The sequence below is a fragment of the Scyliorhinus torazame genome, chromosome 12 (assembly GCF_047496885.1).
Source record: "Scyliorhinus torazame isolate Kashiwa2021f chromosome 12, sScyTor2.1, whole genome shotgun sequence".
NCBI lineage: Eukaryota > Metazoa > Chordata > Chondrichthyes > Carcharhiniformes > Scyliorhinidae > Scyliorhinus > Scyliorhinus torazame.
In genome coordinates this window covers 85300272-85320257 of record NC_092718.1, presented here as the reverse complement: position 1 = coordinate 85320257, position 19986 = coordinate 85300272, and the positions used below count along the sequence as shown (strand labels likewise).

The following is a 19986-nucleotide window of genomic DNA, read 5'->3' as shown; positions in this document are numbered from 1 at the left end:
TGTAGCCATCCCTCACTACTTACCCTCTGACAGTGCAGCACACCCTCAGTAATGATCCTCCAACAACGCTGCACCCGCTCAGTACACACCGTACAACTGCATGGTACCCCTTGAGTACTGACCCAGTAATGCAGTGCTCCCTCAGTACTGACCCTCCCACAGTGCAGTACTCCATCAGTTCTGATCCTCTAACAGTGTAGCCATCCCTCTGTACTGACCCTCAGACAATGCCACACTCCCTCAGTACTGACCGTTTGACAGCACAGACCTCCCTCAGTACTTACCGTCCAACAGTGCAAACTTCCTCAGTAATGACCCTCTGACAGTGCAGCTCTTACTCAGGACTGATCCTCTGATATTGCAGCACTCCCTCAGTACTGACCGTATAACTGTGTTATACCCCTTCAGTACAGACCTCCAGTTACGCAGTGCTCCCTCAGTACTGACCCTCTGAAAGTGCAGCACTCCCACACTACTGACCCTCCCACAGTGCAGCACTCCATCAGTACTGATTTTCCGACAGTGCAGCCATCCTTCAGTACTGACCCTCAGACTGTGCAGCGCTCCCTCAGTACTGACTCTCCAACAATGCAAACTTCCTCAGTGCTAATCCTCCAACAGCGTGGCTCTTCCTCAATACAGACCCTCTGGAATTTCAGCACTCCCTCAGTACTGTCCCTCTGACAGTGCAGCATTCCTTCAGTACTGGCCCTCCATCAGTGCAGCACTCCCTCAGTGCTGACCCTCCGACAGTGCAGCACTCCCTCATTACTGAGTCTCCATCAGTGCAATACTCTCTCAGTACTGACACTCCGGCAGTGCAGCGCTCCCTCAGTACTGACCTTCCAACTATGTGGTTCCCCTTCAGTACTGACCCTCCAGTAATGCAGCCCTCCTCAGTTCTGACTCTCTGAAAGTGCAGCACTCTCTCAGTACTGACACTCCAACAGTGCAAACTCCCTCAGTACTGACCCTCCAACAGTGTAGCACTCCCTCAGTGCTGACCCTCCGACTGTACAGCACTCCCTCAGTACTGACCCTCGGAAAGTGCAGTATCCCCAGAGTACTGATCATCCGACATTGTGACAATCCCTCAGTACAAGTCCACCGAAACTGATACACCGCCTCATGCCTAACTTTTTGGCAGTGCAGTGCACCCTCTGTACTGACCCTCCAACAGTGCAGCCCATTCTCAGTACTGACCTTCTAACTGTGTGGCATCCCTTCAGTACTGATCCTCCAATACTGCAGTTCTCCCTCTGTTATTATTCTAGAAAGTATTTACCAGGATCATGGAACTCGAGATTCTGGATTGGAAACTTGAGTGCCAGATTTCCAGCCTCTGAGTTGAGGTTTGGGGTTCTTATTGGAAAAGGCAGCTCAGCTTTGAGTCGCTATATCATCACAGAGTCAGGTTCAAATGGTCAACATTTTGCTTAAAGCTCAAACCTTTGTCGAGTTTTGAACTTCCTCATTTTGAGTCACATCAACCCTTTCTAATTAAATACACAATGGGAGCAACACAGGAAGAGCTCATTCAGACCAAGAAGAACGTGGCGGCAGTTACTCCCCAGGCGAGCAATCGGACAAGCCCTGGGTAAGTAACCAATGATTGGAATTCACTTCCATGACCAACATTGTGGATGTTGTGACTTTACAAAGACAGATTCCAATGATTGATGCCTTTGGAAGATTTCTGCTTTTCATTGCGATCTGGGTTTGAGGCTCACGTCTGTTGTACAGAACATCTTTCTAGGACATCCTGAGATGGTGATAGGCACTATAGAAATGGAAGTCCCTCATTGATTTTCATACTTAAAGCCTTGTCACTCTCTGCAGAACACCTATCATCCCACACAAAACACAATAAATTGTTTAAAAGCAGTTCACTCGAGAGTTATCGGACAAGAAGTGAGATCTCATTAACTCCTTTCTCTTTCAGAGTTTGAGAGTGAGAAGCTGATGAAATATCTGGGAGTGGACAATGGTCGGGAAATCTTACTTCCTTTTCTCACTTCTTCAAGGTAATATCATCTTCAGTTTGGAAAAAGTTATCGTTAATGGTGTTTATAAAAGATCATTCTTATTGAGCTGTGATTGGGAACTAATTCAGCAGTGACCCAGTGGACAAACCCACACCAAGTCCCATTCACCCATCACCCTCACTGAGATATGCTGACTCCCTGTCTGACAGCAGAATTGGGGGAAGAGCAGAGAATTCAGAGGGTTCCAGGGCTGGACTCGGCCCAGAGATGGGGAATGGAGAGAGCAATGGGAGTATTTGAAAATTGCAGATGAGAATCGTAAACTCGAGGTGCTGCTGTACTGCAGACCAATGTTTTCAGCAAGTTAATGAGGAGGTGATAGTTTGAGCAGAGAACCAGGGATAAAAACTGGGGCATGAATTCTATCCCGATGCTGAGTCTCCAATGTCAATGGCCTGAAATTTGCTGATTTTGGTCAGAATTTCCCATGAGAACAACACAGCAGCTCCGAGAATAGACGGGCTGTTCAGCGTCACACTTCCTGTCCATTCTCACCATGCTGGACACTTCAATAAGGGTGAAAGATAACTGATAGAGAGAAGGAAGACAAAACAGTCAGTGGATAAAGATGTGAAATATTTCTAGTTCTCATGATTGTCTCTGATCTGCTGCAAAGTTTAAATTTCACAGAATCTCTGAACTTTGCAGCTCAGATGGAGATCATTGACTCACTGGCTGAGAGGGCGCTGGAAGCAGATTGAAGAGGAACTTCCAAAATGGGGAAATTGAATAAATACTTGAAGGGGATAGATTTGCAGGACTTTGGAGTGGGACAAACTGGATAGATCTGTCAAAGAGCTAGCACAATCACAAAAGGCTGAATGGCCTCCTTCTTTACAATGCTTTGTAAAATAAATTTCGAGTACCCAACTATTTTTTTCCAATTAAGGGGCAATTTAGCATAGCCAATTCACCTGCCCTGCACATCTTTGGGTTGTGGGGGTGAGACCCACGCAGATACGGGGAGAATGTGCAAACTCCACATGGACAGTGACCCAGGGCCGGAATCAAATCCGGGCCCTCGGCGCCTTGAGACAGCAGTGTTAACCACTGTGCCACCGTGCTGCCCTATCATTCTTCAATTTCAGATCATTTAAAGGCTACGAAGACCCAGAAGACCAGAGATGGTAAATAAAAGGAAGTTTATTCAAACCAATGAAAACGGCCATGACGACGGAGTACTGTAGCCATTTAAAATGGCTAACTCCCGATTAGAATGGCCAAACCCTGATTTAAAATGGCGAACGGAAGAGGCTGATGGGAAAATCAGCCAACAGGACTCAAACAGGCAGCTGCAGGCAAAACTGTGTATTCGCCTCTGGGGAAGCCAGACAGAATCGATACCTGCAGCCATCAACACAACAACACACCAGCCATCTGAATACTAATTAGCAATCCCCGGGAACAATACGCTACAAATTAGACACACAAAGCCAACCCAGACTTCTCGGCGCCAGCAGGAGCTTACACAAAGAGAGGTGAATGACCACCTCGAAACCGCCCATCGATCAAGGAATCGCTCCAGCTTTGGAGAATATCGAACCAAGTGATTGGGACCAAGTCCAATCACTTGGAACCAGGTACAAGGTCCGCCCCGAGTGGCGGGAAGCCCCTGGGGACTATAAGAATAGGGGCCAGGTTCAAATCGACCCTTCTTCTCCTCTCCTCACCCTTCGAGACACTTCTGCTGACCCTCTACAACAGCCACAAGAAACAGTAAGTCCAACGCTCGCTATGAGATAGGCACTCCTGACTATCGACCTGTACCAGCTTTGAATCCCGCAGGCTCAGAACCCATACAAAAGGCCATTTGTTTCCCTGACCTTGTGGGCCATTTCCAAAGTTAAGTATTGGCCTGTTAGCTGTAGGAAGTAGCTTAGAAGTAGAATTAATGCATAAGTATTGATTACTGTATATAATAAATGTGCGTTGATTTAACTCTTACTAAGCGGTGTGTTGGATTATTGATCATTACTCGGACTTGAACCACGTGGCGGTATCAGAAAGATACCTGGCGACTCAAGAGCAAAGGTGATAGAACAAGAGCAATTAAACTAAGGCTAAAATGAGCAACAGTACACACAATAGGCGCGATTCAACTAATTGGAAACAAAGTCCCCTAGCGAGCACGTTTAGCCACATGTTTCAAGCACTCACAGTGACTTGCGTTGTATAAGAGGCCTCAGCAGGGCCAAGGCCACACATAGCCCCGTTTTCTACGCTGTGGAGCTCCACTCGCTGGAACTCCCCAGTGTAGCAATAGAACGGGGCTCCATTTTAATATGGCGTCTCAAACTCCGAGGCCCCGAAGCAAAACCTGACCCTCCCAGCCGAAACATACTGCAGGAAAGTCCCAGCCCCCTCCCTCCCCCGTGATCCCTCAGGGCACCCCCTGGCTCAATCACACATTTTCAGAATAAAATGGCAGATTGGCACCCTGGCAGTGTCCATGTCAGCTGGCAGTACACCTGGGGCACCTTGGTAGTGTCAGTTTGGCACCCATGTAGCACTGTGAAGGTGCCAGGCTGGCACTGCCAAGATTCCGCGGAACACCAGCAGTACCAGGGCATTGTCTTGCTCATGGGGAAGGAACTAGGGTCCTCCGATCCTGTGGGAGACCCGCACAAGTGCTGTTCCATCTGGTCCCCAAATTTGGACACCAGTATTGAACAACGCATGCCCAAGGCCTCCACGGTGAAGAGGGTAAATCTCAAAGCCTCAGGTACCTCAAAAATCTGCACATTAAAGTGAGACCCAATGTGGACGGGATTTACATCACAATGTCTTGTGAGATCGCATTGGATCTCATGATGTTTTGCGAGCTAGGTAGACCCCGGGAGTGAGTTCTCCCGGCTTTTATCGGCTCTGCTGCGCCACGGCGAGCTACTTTTCAGGCGCAGCGTGACCATTGAATCACTCCCAATATGTCCCAGTCGGGTCTACCAGAATGCTGGTCACAGACTGGGCCGGGCCCCAGCAGTGCGGGCCTCCGCCCACTAGCAGTGAAGTTCGCATTCCACGAGTCACACCAGGACATCGATTAATGTATTCCCGTGGGCCTCATAAAGGTCATCACATAGACCCTTATCAGTAACTCTTCAGATTCCTGATGAAGTCATGGATGTTTCAGAAGGACATGAAGTGAGAGGTTCCTGGTGTTTTGTTCACCTTTCATTACCATTATAGAAATGGTTAGAATTGTATTCGCTGAAAGTCAGAAGAATGAGGTGGGGGGGCATCTCAAAGAAACCTATACGATTCTACCACGACTAGACAGGGTAGATGCAGGATCGATTTGGGTGTGTCCAGAACCAGGGGTCACTGTCTGAGGATACGGGGTAGGCCATTTAGGACAGAGATGAGGAGAAATTTCTTCAGCCAGAGAGTGGTGAGCCTGTGCAACACATTACCACAGGAAGTATATAGGCCCAAACATTGTGGGCTGGATTTCCCATTGGCGGGATCCTCTGTTTCACCGGCAGAGCACTCACAACCATGAATTTCTCAACGGCATGGATGTGCCCACATGAGAGGGCCGGCTTCCGCGACGGAGAATCCCGATGCCGGCGGGGACGCACCGCATCATAAAACAGGTGCGATGGGACTGAGAATCCTACCCTGTATGTTTTCAAGAAGCAGTAAGATAGAGCACTTAAGGCATAGGGAATCAAAAGATATGGGGGGAAAGCGGGATTAGGCTATTGAGGTGGTGAGCCGCCATAACGAATGGCAGCAGGCTCGAGGGCTGAATGGCCTCCTCCTGCTCCTATTTTCTATATGCTGTCATGGGAATGTCACTTTAAGAAGTGTTTTGTCTGCTCAAGTGGCTGCAGTGATGTCAGAGTGTGGGTGGAGCTGAGCTCTGGCTCTGCTTTTTAGTTTCGCTTTGAGGAAAAGCTTGGGTGTGTCTGTGTTTTTTAGTTTCGTTTCAGTGATAGAGCTGCAGCCAGCCAAAGAAGGTGTAATTTTGATCTCTCTGTCATCTAAAGCCTGTCTCTAGATCATTTGGTGAATTCAGCGTGATAACTGCTCTCAGTCGAGAATTTAAACCTGATGTGCTTTTGTAAAAAGGGTTTTTGTCTTCTGGATATTAAAAGGAAAGTTCAAGGATTACTTAGAGTGTTGTATTCTTTGGGGGGTTGCATTTGAATTGATGGTTGCTAAGATGTTCAATATATGTTTTTAAAAGGTTAACAGAGTTCAAAGAATAAACACTGTTTTGCTTTAAACAAATATTTTAGATTTCTGCTGCACCACACCTGTAGAGTGGGCCATGTGCTCCCCGTACCACAATCTAGTAAAAGTCGTGGGTCAGGTGATATCCATGATACAAAACAAAGAACAGAGAACAGTACAGCACAGAACAGGCCCTTCGGCCCTCAATGTTGTGCCGAGCATTGTCCGAAACCAAGATCAAGCTATCCCACCCCCTGTCATTCTGGTGTGCTCCATGTGCCTATCCAATAACCGCATGAAAGTTCCTAAAGTGTCCGACTCCACCATCACAGCAGGCTGTCCATTCCACACCCTAACCACTCTCTGAGTAAAGAACCTACCTTGGACATCCCTCATATATCTCCCACCCTGAATCTTACCTTTGGATATACTTTGGAGTTTTCTAAACCCTGGCAAATTGGGGGCTCGAAGGTGATAAAAGTCTATCTATTGGGTTGGCTTTGCGAACTTAAAGACGGTGAGGGGTGAGCATATTGTGATTGATTTTCAGGTGTGGTGTTTTAGTTTAAGTAGGGAGTGTGTAGTGTACAATTGCTCTTTCAGACGCTCAGAAGATTTTGGGGGTGGAAATGGTCACACGCAGTACCTTACGGACAGAGACTAAAAGCAGACTGTTAGATTTGGCAAATACATGAGGTACTCACGGCGGTAGCTCAGCATTTAAAATTGCCTGAGATACAATCTGACGCATTAGAAATGGCAAAACTTCAGTTACAAATCAAGCAACTTGAACATAAAAAAGAATTAAACAGCTTGAATACAAAATGAGAGAAAAAGAAAGAATAGCCCTAGCAGACCAAAAAGAGAGAGAAAGGGAGGTATGGCTCAGGGAAAAAGAAAAAGAGAGAGAAAGAGATAGAGGAAAAAGAAAAAGAGAGAGAAAGAGACAGAGAGGAAAAAGAAAAAGAGAGAGAAAGAGATAGAGAAGAAAAAGAAAAGGAGAGAGAAGAAAGAAGAAAATAAATAATGGCTCAAGCAGAACAAAAAGAAAGACAAAGGGAAATACAGATCAGGGAAAAAGAAAGAAAGAAAGAGAGAGCGGAAAAAGAAAGAGAGAGGACAGGGAAAGAGAGAGAGTTTGAACTTTGGAAAATGGCCATGAAACATGACAGTCAGTTAAGATTGCGGATGGAAAGAAAAACGTACAGTTGGAGGATAGTGATGAGGATGAAGCGAAAGAGCTTCATAGTCGAAGGCTTGGTGGGGATCTATTTAAGTATGTCCACGCATTGCCAAGGTTTGATGAGAAGGAGGTAGAAGCCTTTTTCATTTCATTTGAAAAGGTAGCTAAACAAATGAAATGGCCACAGGACATGTGGCTATTACTGATTCAAACAAAGTTGGCAGATAGAGCGAGTGAAGTGTTTGCATCACTATCAGAGGAGTTACCTGAGACGTATGAGGAGGTGAAAAAATTCATCTTAGGTGCATATGAACTAGTGCCTGAAGCCTACAGACAAAGGTTTAGAAACTTAAGGAAAGAACCTGGGCAAACGTACATGTGGTTTGAAAGGATCAGAGTAATTTTGATAGGTGGATAAGGGCTTTGAAAATAGACCAAACGTATAAAGCTCTCAGAGAAATTATACTTTTGGAGGACTTTAACATTCAATTCCTGATGTAGTGAGAACTCATGTGGAAGAACGGAGGGTTAAAACTGCAAGATTAGCAGCAGAAATGGCAGATGATTATGAATTAGATCATAAATCAAAGTTTGGTTTACAACAGCAGTTTCAGCCTGTGAGGGATAGAAACTGGGGACATGAGAAATACTCAAGAGGTAAAGGTAAAGGTGATCTGATGGGAGAAAATAAGGAGAGTGTACCTCAGATTAAAGAGGAAATCCAGGAGGGTGGAAGAGACATGAAAAGTTTCAAATGTTTTCACTGTAATAAACGAGGCCATGTATAGTCACAGTGTTGGTGGTGGTAGAAAAGCACTGGGAAGGCTGATGTGGTAAAACTATATGAGACAGTGGGGTTTGTTAAAGTGGTCAAGGAAAGCCCAAGTGAAGCCAAGGAGGTGAAAAAGATTGTACAGCCTGATCACAAGGTTATTGAGAAGAAGGTGCCAGATCTCTTTAAACAATTTACTTGTGTGGGTAAAGTTCACTCGTGTATCAGGAGGAGCAGGTAAAGCAGTCACAATTTTAAGAGATACAGAAGCTAGCCAATCTTTGATGGTAAGAGATGAGGAGTTATGCAGTTTGGGAGGAACATTGCCAGAAAAGGTGGTAATATGTGGAATTCAGGGTGAGAAGAATAGTGTTCCATTATATAAGGTAAGGTTGGAAAGTCCAGTGAAGAGTGGTGAAGTGGTAGTCGGAGCAATAGAGAAACTATCTTGTCCAGGAATACAGTTTATCTTGGGTAATGATATGGCTGGATCGTAGGTGGGAGTGATGCCTACTGTAGTTGATAAGCCAGTGGCAAATCAGACAACTGAAGTGTTGAAGGATGAATATCCTGAGATTTTTCCGGATTGTGTCGTAACAGGGTCGCAAAGTCACAGATTAAGACAAGAGGAGAAATCAGAGAGTGAAGATAAAGGTGACGTGCCAATATCAGAAATTATTTTTGATCAGGTGGTTGGAAAAGAACAGATGGAGGATGAAGCGGATGTTTTTAGTTCAGGAAAATTGGCGGAGTGACAACAGAAAGATGTAGAAATAAAACGGATGTATCAGAAAGCATACACGGAAGAGGAATCTGAGTGTATACCAGAGTGTTATTATCGTAAAAGTGATGTCTTGATGAGAAAATGGAGACTGTTTCATATGCAGGAGGATGAAAAGTGGGCAGATGTTTATCAATTGGTATTTCCAGTCCGCATAGAAAGGAGGTGTTGTGAATAGCGCATGAGGTACCAGTGGGAGGTCATTTGGAAGTAAGGAAAACTCAAGCTAAAATCCAAAAACATTTTTATTGGCCTGGACTGCATACAGATGTAGTTAAATTTTGTTGATCATGTCACACATGACAAGTGATAGGGAAATCTCAAGCAGTGATAAAACCAGCACCCTTAATACTCATACCAGCATTTGAGGAACCTTTTACAAGGGCCCTAATTGATTGCGGAGGACCGCTTCCTGAAACAAAAAGTGGGAATTATATCTTTTGACTATAATGGATGTGTCTACTATGTTTTCAGAGACCATTCCAGTACGCAATATTACAGCAAAAAAGATTGTGGAGGAGTTACTGAAAATCTTTACTAGATATAGACTACCCACAGAAATTCAATCGGATCAAGGATCAAATTTCACCTAAAAGTTATTTAAAGAAGTCCTGGACAGCTTAGGAATAAAACACTTAAAATCAACTGCGTATCATTCAGAATCGCAGGGGGCGTTAGAAAGGTGGCATCAGACATTAAAGACAATGTTGAGGGCTTATTGTTACGATTATCCAGAGGATTGGGATAAATTGTTGAGTTACCTTCCAGAGGAAAAACAAACTGACCTGAAAGAGTTCTTGATATCACACGGGCAGGTTTGTGGATATAAATTGGGAAGTACTAAAATGGCTATACATGATGTAGATGTGGGAAATGCTGTTCCAATTACACAACATCCATATAGACTTAACCCTTTAAAATTAGCACAGGTTAACAAAGAAATTGAGAGTATGCTTAAAAATGGCATAATTGAAGTGGGTTACAGCCAATGGAGCTCACCCATAGTGATGGTACCTAAACCAGACTGCACTCAATGGTTGTGTGTGAACTATAGAAAAGTTAATGCGGTTACAAGAATGGGCTCTTATCCTATCCCACGTTTGGAGGATTGCATTGAGAAAGTGGGACAATCCGCTTTTATTTTCAAATCGGATTTACTTAAAGGTTACTGGCAGGTACCTTTATCCGAAAGGGCGAAGGAGATTTCAGCTTTTGTGATTCCAGATGGTATATACCAATTCAAAGTTATGCCATTTGGCATGAAAAACGTCCCAGCCACATTTCAACGGTTAATTAACAAAGTTGTTTCCTGATTACTCAATTGTGCAGTATACATCGATGATCCGGCAATATTTAGCCAGACATGGACAGAACATTTGAAGCATCTGATGTAGTTACTCGATCGACTTCAGGTGGCGGGTTTTGTGCTAAACCTAGCCAAAAGTGAATTTGGAAAAGCCCAAGTCACATTCCTTGACCATACAATCGGACAGGGTCGAATAGTCCCACAGGATGTGAAAACAAAAGTTATTGGGAAGTTTCCGATACCCTCGACACAAAGGGAAATAATGCGATTTCTGGGTATGAGTGGATTTTACCGGAAAATTGTACCGAATTTGAGCAGTGTGGTTGCTCACTGACAGACTTTCTGAAGAAGCGTAACAAATTCCAGTGGACAGCAGAGTGTCAACAGGCATTTGACAGCCTGCTCCTGTGTTAGCCATCCCAAATTACACAAAACCATTCAAAGTGGCTGTTGATGCGAGTGATGTGGGTGTAGGTGCGGTGCTTCTACAAGACGACGACGAAGGACTGAAGCGGCCGATTGGTTATTTTTCAAAAAAATGTAATTCTCACCAGAAGAAGTGTTCGACAATTGAGAAGGAGACTTTGAGCTTGGTGCTGGCTTTGCAACATTTCCAAATTTATGTGACCAGCAATCCATCTGACAAAGTTGTCTGTACTGATCATAATCAATTGATATTTTTGGAGTGATTCCAGAATAACAATGCCAAACTGTTTTGATGGAGTTTGTTGTTACAGCCATTTCATTTGAAGATGGTACATGTGGCAGACTGCTTGGGAGTAAATTACTGGGGCAGTTTCAAGGACTTGTGGCGGAACACAATTGCGTTCGGCGATGGGGCAGGGAATCCTTTTGCCGCCGAAATCGGAAGCAGCGCCGGTTTTTAAATTCTTTGCCCCCCGAAAATCGCGCACTCCGCGCCGAGTATCCACCGCCTCAGGCCATTGCCTGAGACCCGCCCCACGATGCTCCGTCCCCGACCGGCCGAATTTCCATTTTTCTCCAGCAGCAGGGATGAGGCTCCAGTGGCGTGGCTCCAGTGGTCTGGCAGCAATGACGAAGTGGTCACGGGGGACGCCCAGACCACGCTGGATACTGTGGAGAGCGGGAGCTTGGAGATGGCTCTTGTCGAATTCAAGGCTGCTGATATTACTGAAGATCGGCTATTGAGGGAACCAAAGGCGCAAGAAATTGTCCCGATCTTGGAAAAGCTAGCCTCAGAGGTATGTGGGGCTGGATTCTCCTTTTTGGGGACTAAGTTCCCACACCGTTGTGAAAACTGTGGTCTTTGACGGCAGGAAAACTGGCATCAAATGGCCACAGATTCCCCATTTTGCTGGGGGCTAGCAGGGAGCCATCGTAGAGCTTGCCATCTCCAATCTCCCGCACTCCACAGAGTCCAGCGCTGTCTGGGAGTTCCCTGTCACCACCTTGTCATTTCTTGCTGACCACTGGAGCCGTGCCACTGGAACCTTATCTGTGCTGCTGGAGAAGGCTTGTACAAGCAGCTCATAGTGTTCGTCATCCGTCTCACCTTCATCATCGTCAGTAATCTCAAACAGATTTTCATAGTAGTCGGCCTCGGATTCAGCCTCAGCGTCAGTCTTTTCACATGAAAAATATAACTTTACATACGGGATTATTTGTTTTTGAAACAGCACGCCGAGTTCAAAATCAGCCTTTTATTTGGCCGCCAAAGCTTGGTTTAAAATTCCACCCTGCGGAACTTCAGTGGGACTGAAGAAGTTGAAGAACGATTCCTTGGATATGGTTCTTTCCACTGTTCATGGATTGTCCGACCTCTGCGTTTTGTTATGCTCCTGAACTAGCTTAAGCTGCTTCCTTGATGTGAACTCTGACAAAGGAAGGTTCAGACTTGGGGATAGCTTTAACACGTTTATTAACTATTAACAGTTCTCCTACTTAGATTCAACGCTCCTGTTAATCCTGCTATAGCTACTCAGACTGACAAACCAGTCTGCTACAATCCACATGGTGGGTGTGATGTTCAATCAACCCTGTGTCTGTACTCAATGAGTGTCTCCACTGGAAAGAGGAAGATCATGTGTGCTGTGTCCTTTTATATGGGTTGGTGCAATGCCCTCCTGTTGCAGTGTCACCTCTGTGTGTATCTCGAATGCCCATTGGTCGTATCCTATCTTACTGACCTATTGGCTGACTGTGTGTCACGTCTCTGGTGCTCCCTCTAGTGCCTAGCTAGGTGACGTGTATGTACATTAACCCTTTGTGTTCTTACAGTGATGTATATCACCACAATCTGTATTTTGGTTTTGTTTGAATTGTTTGTACTGTTACATATTTTCCCTCTCTCCAATCGATTGTGCAGCCAGTGCAGCCGATGATCTGTGGCTCATCCACATACGATTTCAGTGGTCATGAGTCCAAGAGTGAAGGTCCACGGCTTGTCAATCTCTATCCATTTAACACTCACATCTCGCAGATGCTTTAATACGGGTTCATCATGGCCTCATGTCATGCCATTGAGTCTATGCACGTTCTTCAAGACTGTTAACCAGAATTGCGGAATGCTCGCCAGCAGTTCCATCCCTGTGCCTGGTTTGTCATATTCCACTGGGATTTCATCTGAATCCTCATACACTGTGCACACCGTAATGCCTTGCAATGATTCACTGTGCTCAGGTGACCAGCTATCTCCCAGAAGATTTATCCGCTCGACTATATTCAAGGATTCACATGTTTTTATCCCAATGACTAAGTCTACATCCAAATCTACAATATGAAAGAGTATTGTGTATTGCCTGCCACTGAGAACACCATAATAATAATAATCTTTATTGCCACACGTAGGCTGACACTGCAATGAAGTTACTGTGAAAAGCCCCTAGTCACCACATTCTGGCGCCTGTTCGGCTACACTGAGGGAGAATTCAGAATGGCCAATTCACCTAACAGCATGTTTTTCGGGACTTGGGGAGGAAACCGGAGCACCCGAAGGAAACCCACGTAGACACGGGGAGAACGTGCGCACTCCACACAGACAGTGACCCAAGCCATGAATCGAACCTGGGACCCTGCCGCTGTGAAGCAACAGTGCTATCCACTGTGCTACCGTTCCGCCCCACTAATTCACAAACATTAAAGGTCCCTAGAGTCTTGTGCCGAAGTCTATCTTGATCCCTGACTGATTAGCAAAGTCTCACTGCACAGTTAGCTTCTGCAAAGCCTGTCAACTTCCGAAGTTGGCTATCGCTTTAGGGTCAAAGTCACACTGAATGAAAGTATCATTGAGCATTACCATCGATTTGAGTACGGAAGTAAAAGTTTTTCGAACATTCTGATTGTCTTCATGCTCTGTTCCGTGTCTGCTTCTGTCTTTGTTTCTGCTAGTCGTGTGGTTTCTTGGCGCTATGAGATCAATGAAAAAATGTTCGTCTGTGTTTATCTCATCGGCTGCGTGCACTTCTTGTGCTTGATCTGTGGTGGACCACGCAAAGCATTGCTTTGCAAAGTGCCCAACATGGCAGCACCTGGAACAAACCTTTCCATGGGCCAGGCATTGCCGTGGAGGATGTCGAGGGCCACATTTTTTGCACAAAATGGCGGCGGCTCTTATCGACCGCTTAAAATGGCCGCCCGCACTGAGACCATGTTTCCTTACGATGTGCGTCACAGCACTAATGACGCTGGCTTCTTCATCCACGTTGACACCAAACCCTTTTGAGCAGAGTGCACCTACTCTTTGTGCAGCAATCTCGCTGGCCTGGCAAATCTTCACTGCCTTTTCCAATACCAAAGCCTCCTCCTGCAATAATATCGCCTTAGGCTCATCATCAAGCAAATTAAAGACAATTTGGTTGTGGATTAAGGAAGATTTGAAGTCACCGAAGTTGCATGACTGGGCGTTCAGTCTGTGACAAAACTGTCAAATGATTCACCAGGTCTCTGGGTACGCATATAAATCATATAGCGTTCAAACGTTTCATTCTTCTTGGGGAGACAATGCTGATCGAAGCGCTTCATAACTTCATCAAAATTCTTCTGACACACTTCACGTTCAAACACAAATTAGTTATAAGTTCGAGTGATTCGAGTGAAACTGCCAGATTTGCCAGTTCATTTGCCTTTCATCAGGCTGGGCCTGCAGGCTGACGGCCAAAACATAAAGTTCGAATTGGTATTTTAACAGCCGCCAGTTCTCACTTACGTTACCGGACATCTGAAGCTGGTGGGGGGCCCTCAGTCCGTCCATCTCGAACTTCAGTATTTTTTTCACGTTGGGTTGCCTCAGGTTGCAGTTCACCAGGCTGGTCTTCAAGCCGAATGCCTAACATGGTCACTGCCGTTGCCACTTCAAATCTTCAGCACTCGTGGTACCATGTTGTGTTTGGTCCCTTGTACTTTATGAAGTAACTCACCAAACATTTTGATATGTCCAAACCAGGATCCTTTTATTGTGTCTTGTGGTAAGATGGCAATCTGATACAGAGCACGTTACCATGGAGTCTTGCCACTCCTCTGGAACTTACACCGCACTGGCCAATTACATGTATGTCTTATTAACATCTCAATCTTCGTCTAAAGATGGCTGGATGTGTCTCCCTTTATATCCGGGTCCCAGGTCACATGACCTTGGTCTGAAGACAGCATGGTGTATCTGTACCGCCACCTGCTGGTTGGAGGTTGCACACCATCCAACTATGATATAACCCATAGGCACATCATCACAGGCAGGTCTTCTGGAGAGTGCTATCTTTTGTTCAGTCCTGTTAAGAAGCCAACGAGCAAGCATCCTGAGGACTGCCTCTCTCTTTCTCTCTCTGCAGGTCGATTTTAAGAGCATTCTAGCCAAATATGTGAAAGGAGCACAGACATCCAACAGAACTGGTAAAGAGATCTTGAGTGGTGAAAATACAAGTTTTCCCAAAGATCAGTAACCTTCAAACGTGTGTGTCAAAGGCTGGGAAGGGATGAAGAATTAAAGCTTTAAGTCGGAGCATTTGCGATAAAACCGTCAGTGTTATACAGGAATCAGGCCAATGAAAACTGCTAAATTCCAGGATCAGAGCTGTATTGTTCTCGCAGGGAGGTGAAAGCTCCATCTGGTGGTAGAAAGGCAGAAGTGCACCGATCTGAACATCCTGTGTACAGCAACGTCTGGTGGCCGACAATGAGATCGGCATTGATCTGAACTCCCCGGCCTTTGCTCCACCTGTTGGCTAAAGATAGGCAGCACGGTAGCATAGTGGTTAGCACTATGGCTTCACAGCACCAGAGTCCTAGGTTCGATTCCCGGCTTCGAAAAATAGAGTGGGATCGCATCGACCTAGAATTCTTAGGTGAAACGCCATCTGGCGGTCGAAGGTCGGAATTGCGCTAACCTGAACCTCTCAAGTAAACCTATTTCCCAGAGGCTGCAACCACAGTAGTGCAGATTCATTTCAAATCCTACCCCTTTAATCCCTATTTTATTTTATTCCCCATCGACCCTTGCCCAGTGTCTATCTTGTGTGTGTCTGGGTAGAGGGTGGGAGGAATCTTGGGATTAGGTAGACTGGGAGATGGTTATCCTGTTATTTCCTTATATATGTTCACCTTTTCTCCTTTTTATTCATAACTATTTTGTTCCTGTTTTACTTATAAATCTGGTGTCTGTAACTCATTGGACCAGTCAAGGGTTAAAGATCTTCAGAAAGCGTAAATTATTGGTTAATTCACTTATGTTGGGACACCGGGGTCTGTGGGCTGGAATTGACCGTGACCTCACCCAGGGTGATGTAACAATAAAAACATAAGAGCTAGGAGGAGTAGGTCATTTAGCCTCTCGAGCCTGCTCCATCGTTCAATACGATCATGGCTGATCTCATCATGGCCTCAACTCCATCGTCCTGCCCGTTCTCCGTTACCCTTCAACCCATTGCGAATTAAAAATCTGTCTGTCCCTTCCTCAAATTTATTCACTTTCCCAACATCCACTGCACTCTGGGGAAGCGAATTCCACAGATTCAAAACCCATTGTGAGAAGTACTTTCTCCTCATCTCTCTTTTTAGTTTGCTCCCACTTATCCTGAGACTAAGACCTAGAAGTTTCTAGAATGCCCCACAAGAGGAAGAATCTGCTCCATGTCTACCTTATCCACACCTATTATCATCTTATATATCTCAATTTAGCCTCCCTTCATTCTTCTTAACTCGAGTGTAGGCCTAAACTGCTCAATCTCTATTCATAAATCAAACCCTTCATTGCTGGCTTTGAAAGCAGACCAAGGCAGGCCAGCAGCACGGTTCAATTCCCGTAACAGCCTCCCCGAACAGGCGCCGGAATGTGGCGACTAGGGGCATTTCACAGTAACTTCATTGAAGCCTACTTGTGACAATAAGCGATTTTCATTTCATTTCATTTTTCATTTCTAGAATCAATCAAGTGAACCTCCTCTGAACTGCCTCCAATGCCACTACATCTTTACTCAAATAATGGGACCAAAACTGTGCACAATACTCCATGTCTCACCAATGCCTTGTACAGTTGCAACAACACTTTCTTATCTTTATACTCTATTTCTTCAGCTATAAAAGCTAGTTTTCTGTGATGCATAAACGTGGACACCCAGATCCCTCTGCATTGGAGCACCCCAAAGTCTCTCCCCATTTAGATAATACGTTGCCTTTCCATTTTTCCGATCAAAATGGATGAAAGCTGGAAGACCCCAGTAACAGAGCTGTGTGTGCTATGATCTGCTCACAGGCCAAAGTGAAACTGAGGCTGGATCACCATGCTGCTAACCCTTAAACACATATTACAATAGGAACTGCTGTCTGAGACAGTGAGGATCCAGGAAGGTGAGGCTAATGAGTGATTCATGATGGTGATAATGGTGGGAGATCTGAGGGCTCCTAATCCATTGTTTTGTCTGCATGTATTTGATTGGTGCATCTTGTAGACACTGAGTAGGGTGGAAGACTGGCTTAACTAAGCCGGGTCTGAGGACCATGAGACAATGAAAATGAAATGAAATGAAAATCACTTATTGTCACAAGTAGGCTTCAAAATGAAGTTACTGTGAAAAGCCCCTAATCGCCACATTCCGGAGCCTGTTCGGGGAGGCTGGTACAGGAATTGAACCGTGCTGCTGGCCTGCCTTAGTCTGCTTTCAAAGCCAGCGATTTAGCCCTGTGCTAAACCAGCCCCTAATGTAGGATACACTTGTCCACTCCTGTATCCAGGATTCTCTTCCATCCATTGTGAAACCTTGGGGAGTTACTTTGTGTCCTGTAGATTGTCCACACTGCAGTCATGTGCATCAGTGAAGGAGGGGGTGGATGTTGAGTCAAGTGTATCTACAAACTATGCAGGGTTAAACGTTGATATTTCTCTCTGCAGTTGGACTGTCACAAGAGTGGAAAGCCTACACTCCAGAAGAGGTCACAGCAGAGAAAGGTTCCTGTGTACAGATTGCATGTAATTACAGTTACCCATTGAACTTGACAAACCGAACACGAGTTGGAATCTGGTATTACAATAAAAGTGGAACAGTGACTACAGCCTTTCATTCCAAGGATCAGAATGCTATCTCAACACAGTTCCTCCATCGGACCCGGCTGTCTGGAGACCTGAACGATGACAACTGTTCCCTGATTATAAACAACGTCAGACAACAAGATGCAGGAAGATACCATTTCAGAATAGAATTTGATGGCAATAATAAATACAGTTACAAACCTGAAACCCGGCTTCAGGTTTCTGGTAAGTGCTGTGTTATATAATTCCTCAACAATTCACATTCAATACTCAATGGGAAATAACACATCCTAGTATTTGATTTGCTTGTTTTGTGGCCGTGTTAACCAGCATCACTGTTTTTAACGATTTTCTATTTCTCACCGAGATATCTTCACTGCCTTCCTCACTCAGTGTCTGCATTGAATAAATTCCCATCCTCGGAGATTTCAACCTCCACCTTAACTCATCTTGCTCTCTCTCCTCTGGGTTCAGGGTCCTCCTGATGTCTACAGGGAAAACATCCTCCTCAAAGAAAACGCCTGGATTCTGCGTCATGAAGATTGAGACAATCGAATCAGCTGCCTCTGTCGTGACCCTCCCTTCCAATAATCCACTGTGACAACCGCCAGTGATGCCCCTCCGCCCTATCCCTGAACTCACATCTTTTTCCAGTTTCTCACCTATCTTCTCTCGTGTCCTTTGCAAACACATCTGTTCCATCAGAGCCATCTCCTCTTCCCTTCACTCTATTCTTAGTAAATTGCTGACCCACAACTTCCCCTCCTGATCCTCATACCAGCTGATATTGTTAACAGTTCTCTCTCTTCATGTGTCATCTCTCTCTCCTTCAAATCTGCCACAAACAACCCTCTCCTCAAAGAAACAATCCTTGACCCCACCGTCCTTATAAACTCCCAGTCCATCTCCAACCTCTCTTCCCTCTCCAAAATCCTTGAACATGTTTTCTTCTCCCGAATCCGTTCACACCTCTCCAGGAACTCCATATTTGATCCCTTCCAATTTGGTTTCTGCCACGGTGACAGTAATGAAACAGCTCTTATTAAAATCACTAATGACGGGGCAGCACGGTGGCACAGTGGATAACACTGCTGCCTCATGGCGCCGAGGTCCCAGGTTCGATCCCGTCACTGGGTCACTGTCCGTGTGGTGTTTGCACATTCTCCCCGTGTTTGCGTGGGTTTTGCCCCCACAACCCAAAGATGTGCAGAGCAGGTGGATTGGCCACGCTAAATTGCCCCTTAATTGGAAAAAATGAATTGGGTACTCTAAATTTATAGTCACTAATGACACCTTATGTGACTGTGAGAAAGAGAAACCTGCCTTTCTTGACCATTCTGCAGTCTTTGACACGATTAACCACACCTACCCCTCCAATGCTTCTGTACAATGTTGTCCAGCTGGGTGGGGCTGCTCTAACTTGGTTCCATTGCTATCTAATCCTAGATAGAGGATTACTTGTCTTTGCAGCATCATCTGAACAGTGTAAGTTTTCACATGTACACTGAACGACACCCAGCTCTACCCCCCTCCCCACCTCTCTTGACTCCTCTGCTGTTTTGATTATCAGACATCTTATCCAACATCCTGCAGTGAATAAACAGAAATTTGCTTCAAGACTTCCGATGATGACCATATGCTGAGAATTTGCACATCAGGTGATTCTCCTCCCGCGAACCTGTAAAATAGCCACTTTTCACTGGAAAAATGCCTAAAAACTGAGCAATTCATCCCCTCGGCTTTAACAGGACACCAGGGGACAAAAGAAAAAAGAATGGATGCCAGGAAAAACTCAATCCAGGGGCCGAGCAGGGACCAGGAGTGAGACGAGCCTGGAACAGAAGCGAACGGACAAACTGATCCGTGCACGAGGCAGCGAAACCCAAACTTCGCCGGAGCAAGGGGGCCCGACCAGTCATGCACGAAGCCCTCCCTCACCGGGGGTGGGGAATGGCTGGACGGCGTTCCTCTCGAGTGCACTAAGGGAGCACAGGGACGAGACTAAATCGGACATCCCGGCAGCGGGGAAGGCGCAGTAGCCAAAGCCCTGTCGCACATACAGCTCGCATTGGACGAAGCAGAAAAGAGATTTGAGGCCCAGGAGGTGATGATCACAGAACTGGAAAGGGCCGCAACGGACCAGAGCGGCCGAATCGTCGCCCTAAAAAAAGAGGTGGCGAGGCTGATTGCGACACAGGACAGCTCAACAGGAAATGTCGAGGGCC

General features: G+C 45.6%; 1 protein-coding gene across 1 annotated transcript in view; it reads left to right on the top strand.

The window, feature by feature from the left end:
* LOC140387070 (polymeric immunoglobulin receptor-like) overlaps positions 1-19986 on the top strand; it is a 183583-nt gene that overhangs the window by 16558 nt on the left and 147039 nt on the right. Inside the window, exons 2-3 of the mRNA XM_072470080.1 lie at positions 1943-2024; positions 17624-17986. Coding sequence (XP_072326181.1) covers positions 1985-2024; positions 17624-17986 — 403 coding nt within the window. The 5' untranslated portion in view covers positions 1943-1984. The remainder of the gene's footprint in view (positions 1-1942; positions 2025-17623; positions 17987-19986) is intronic.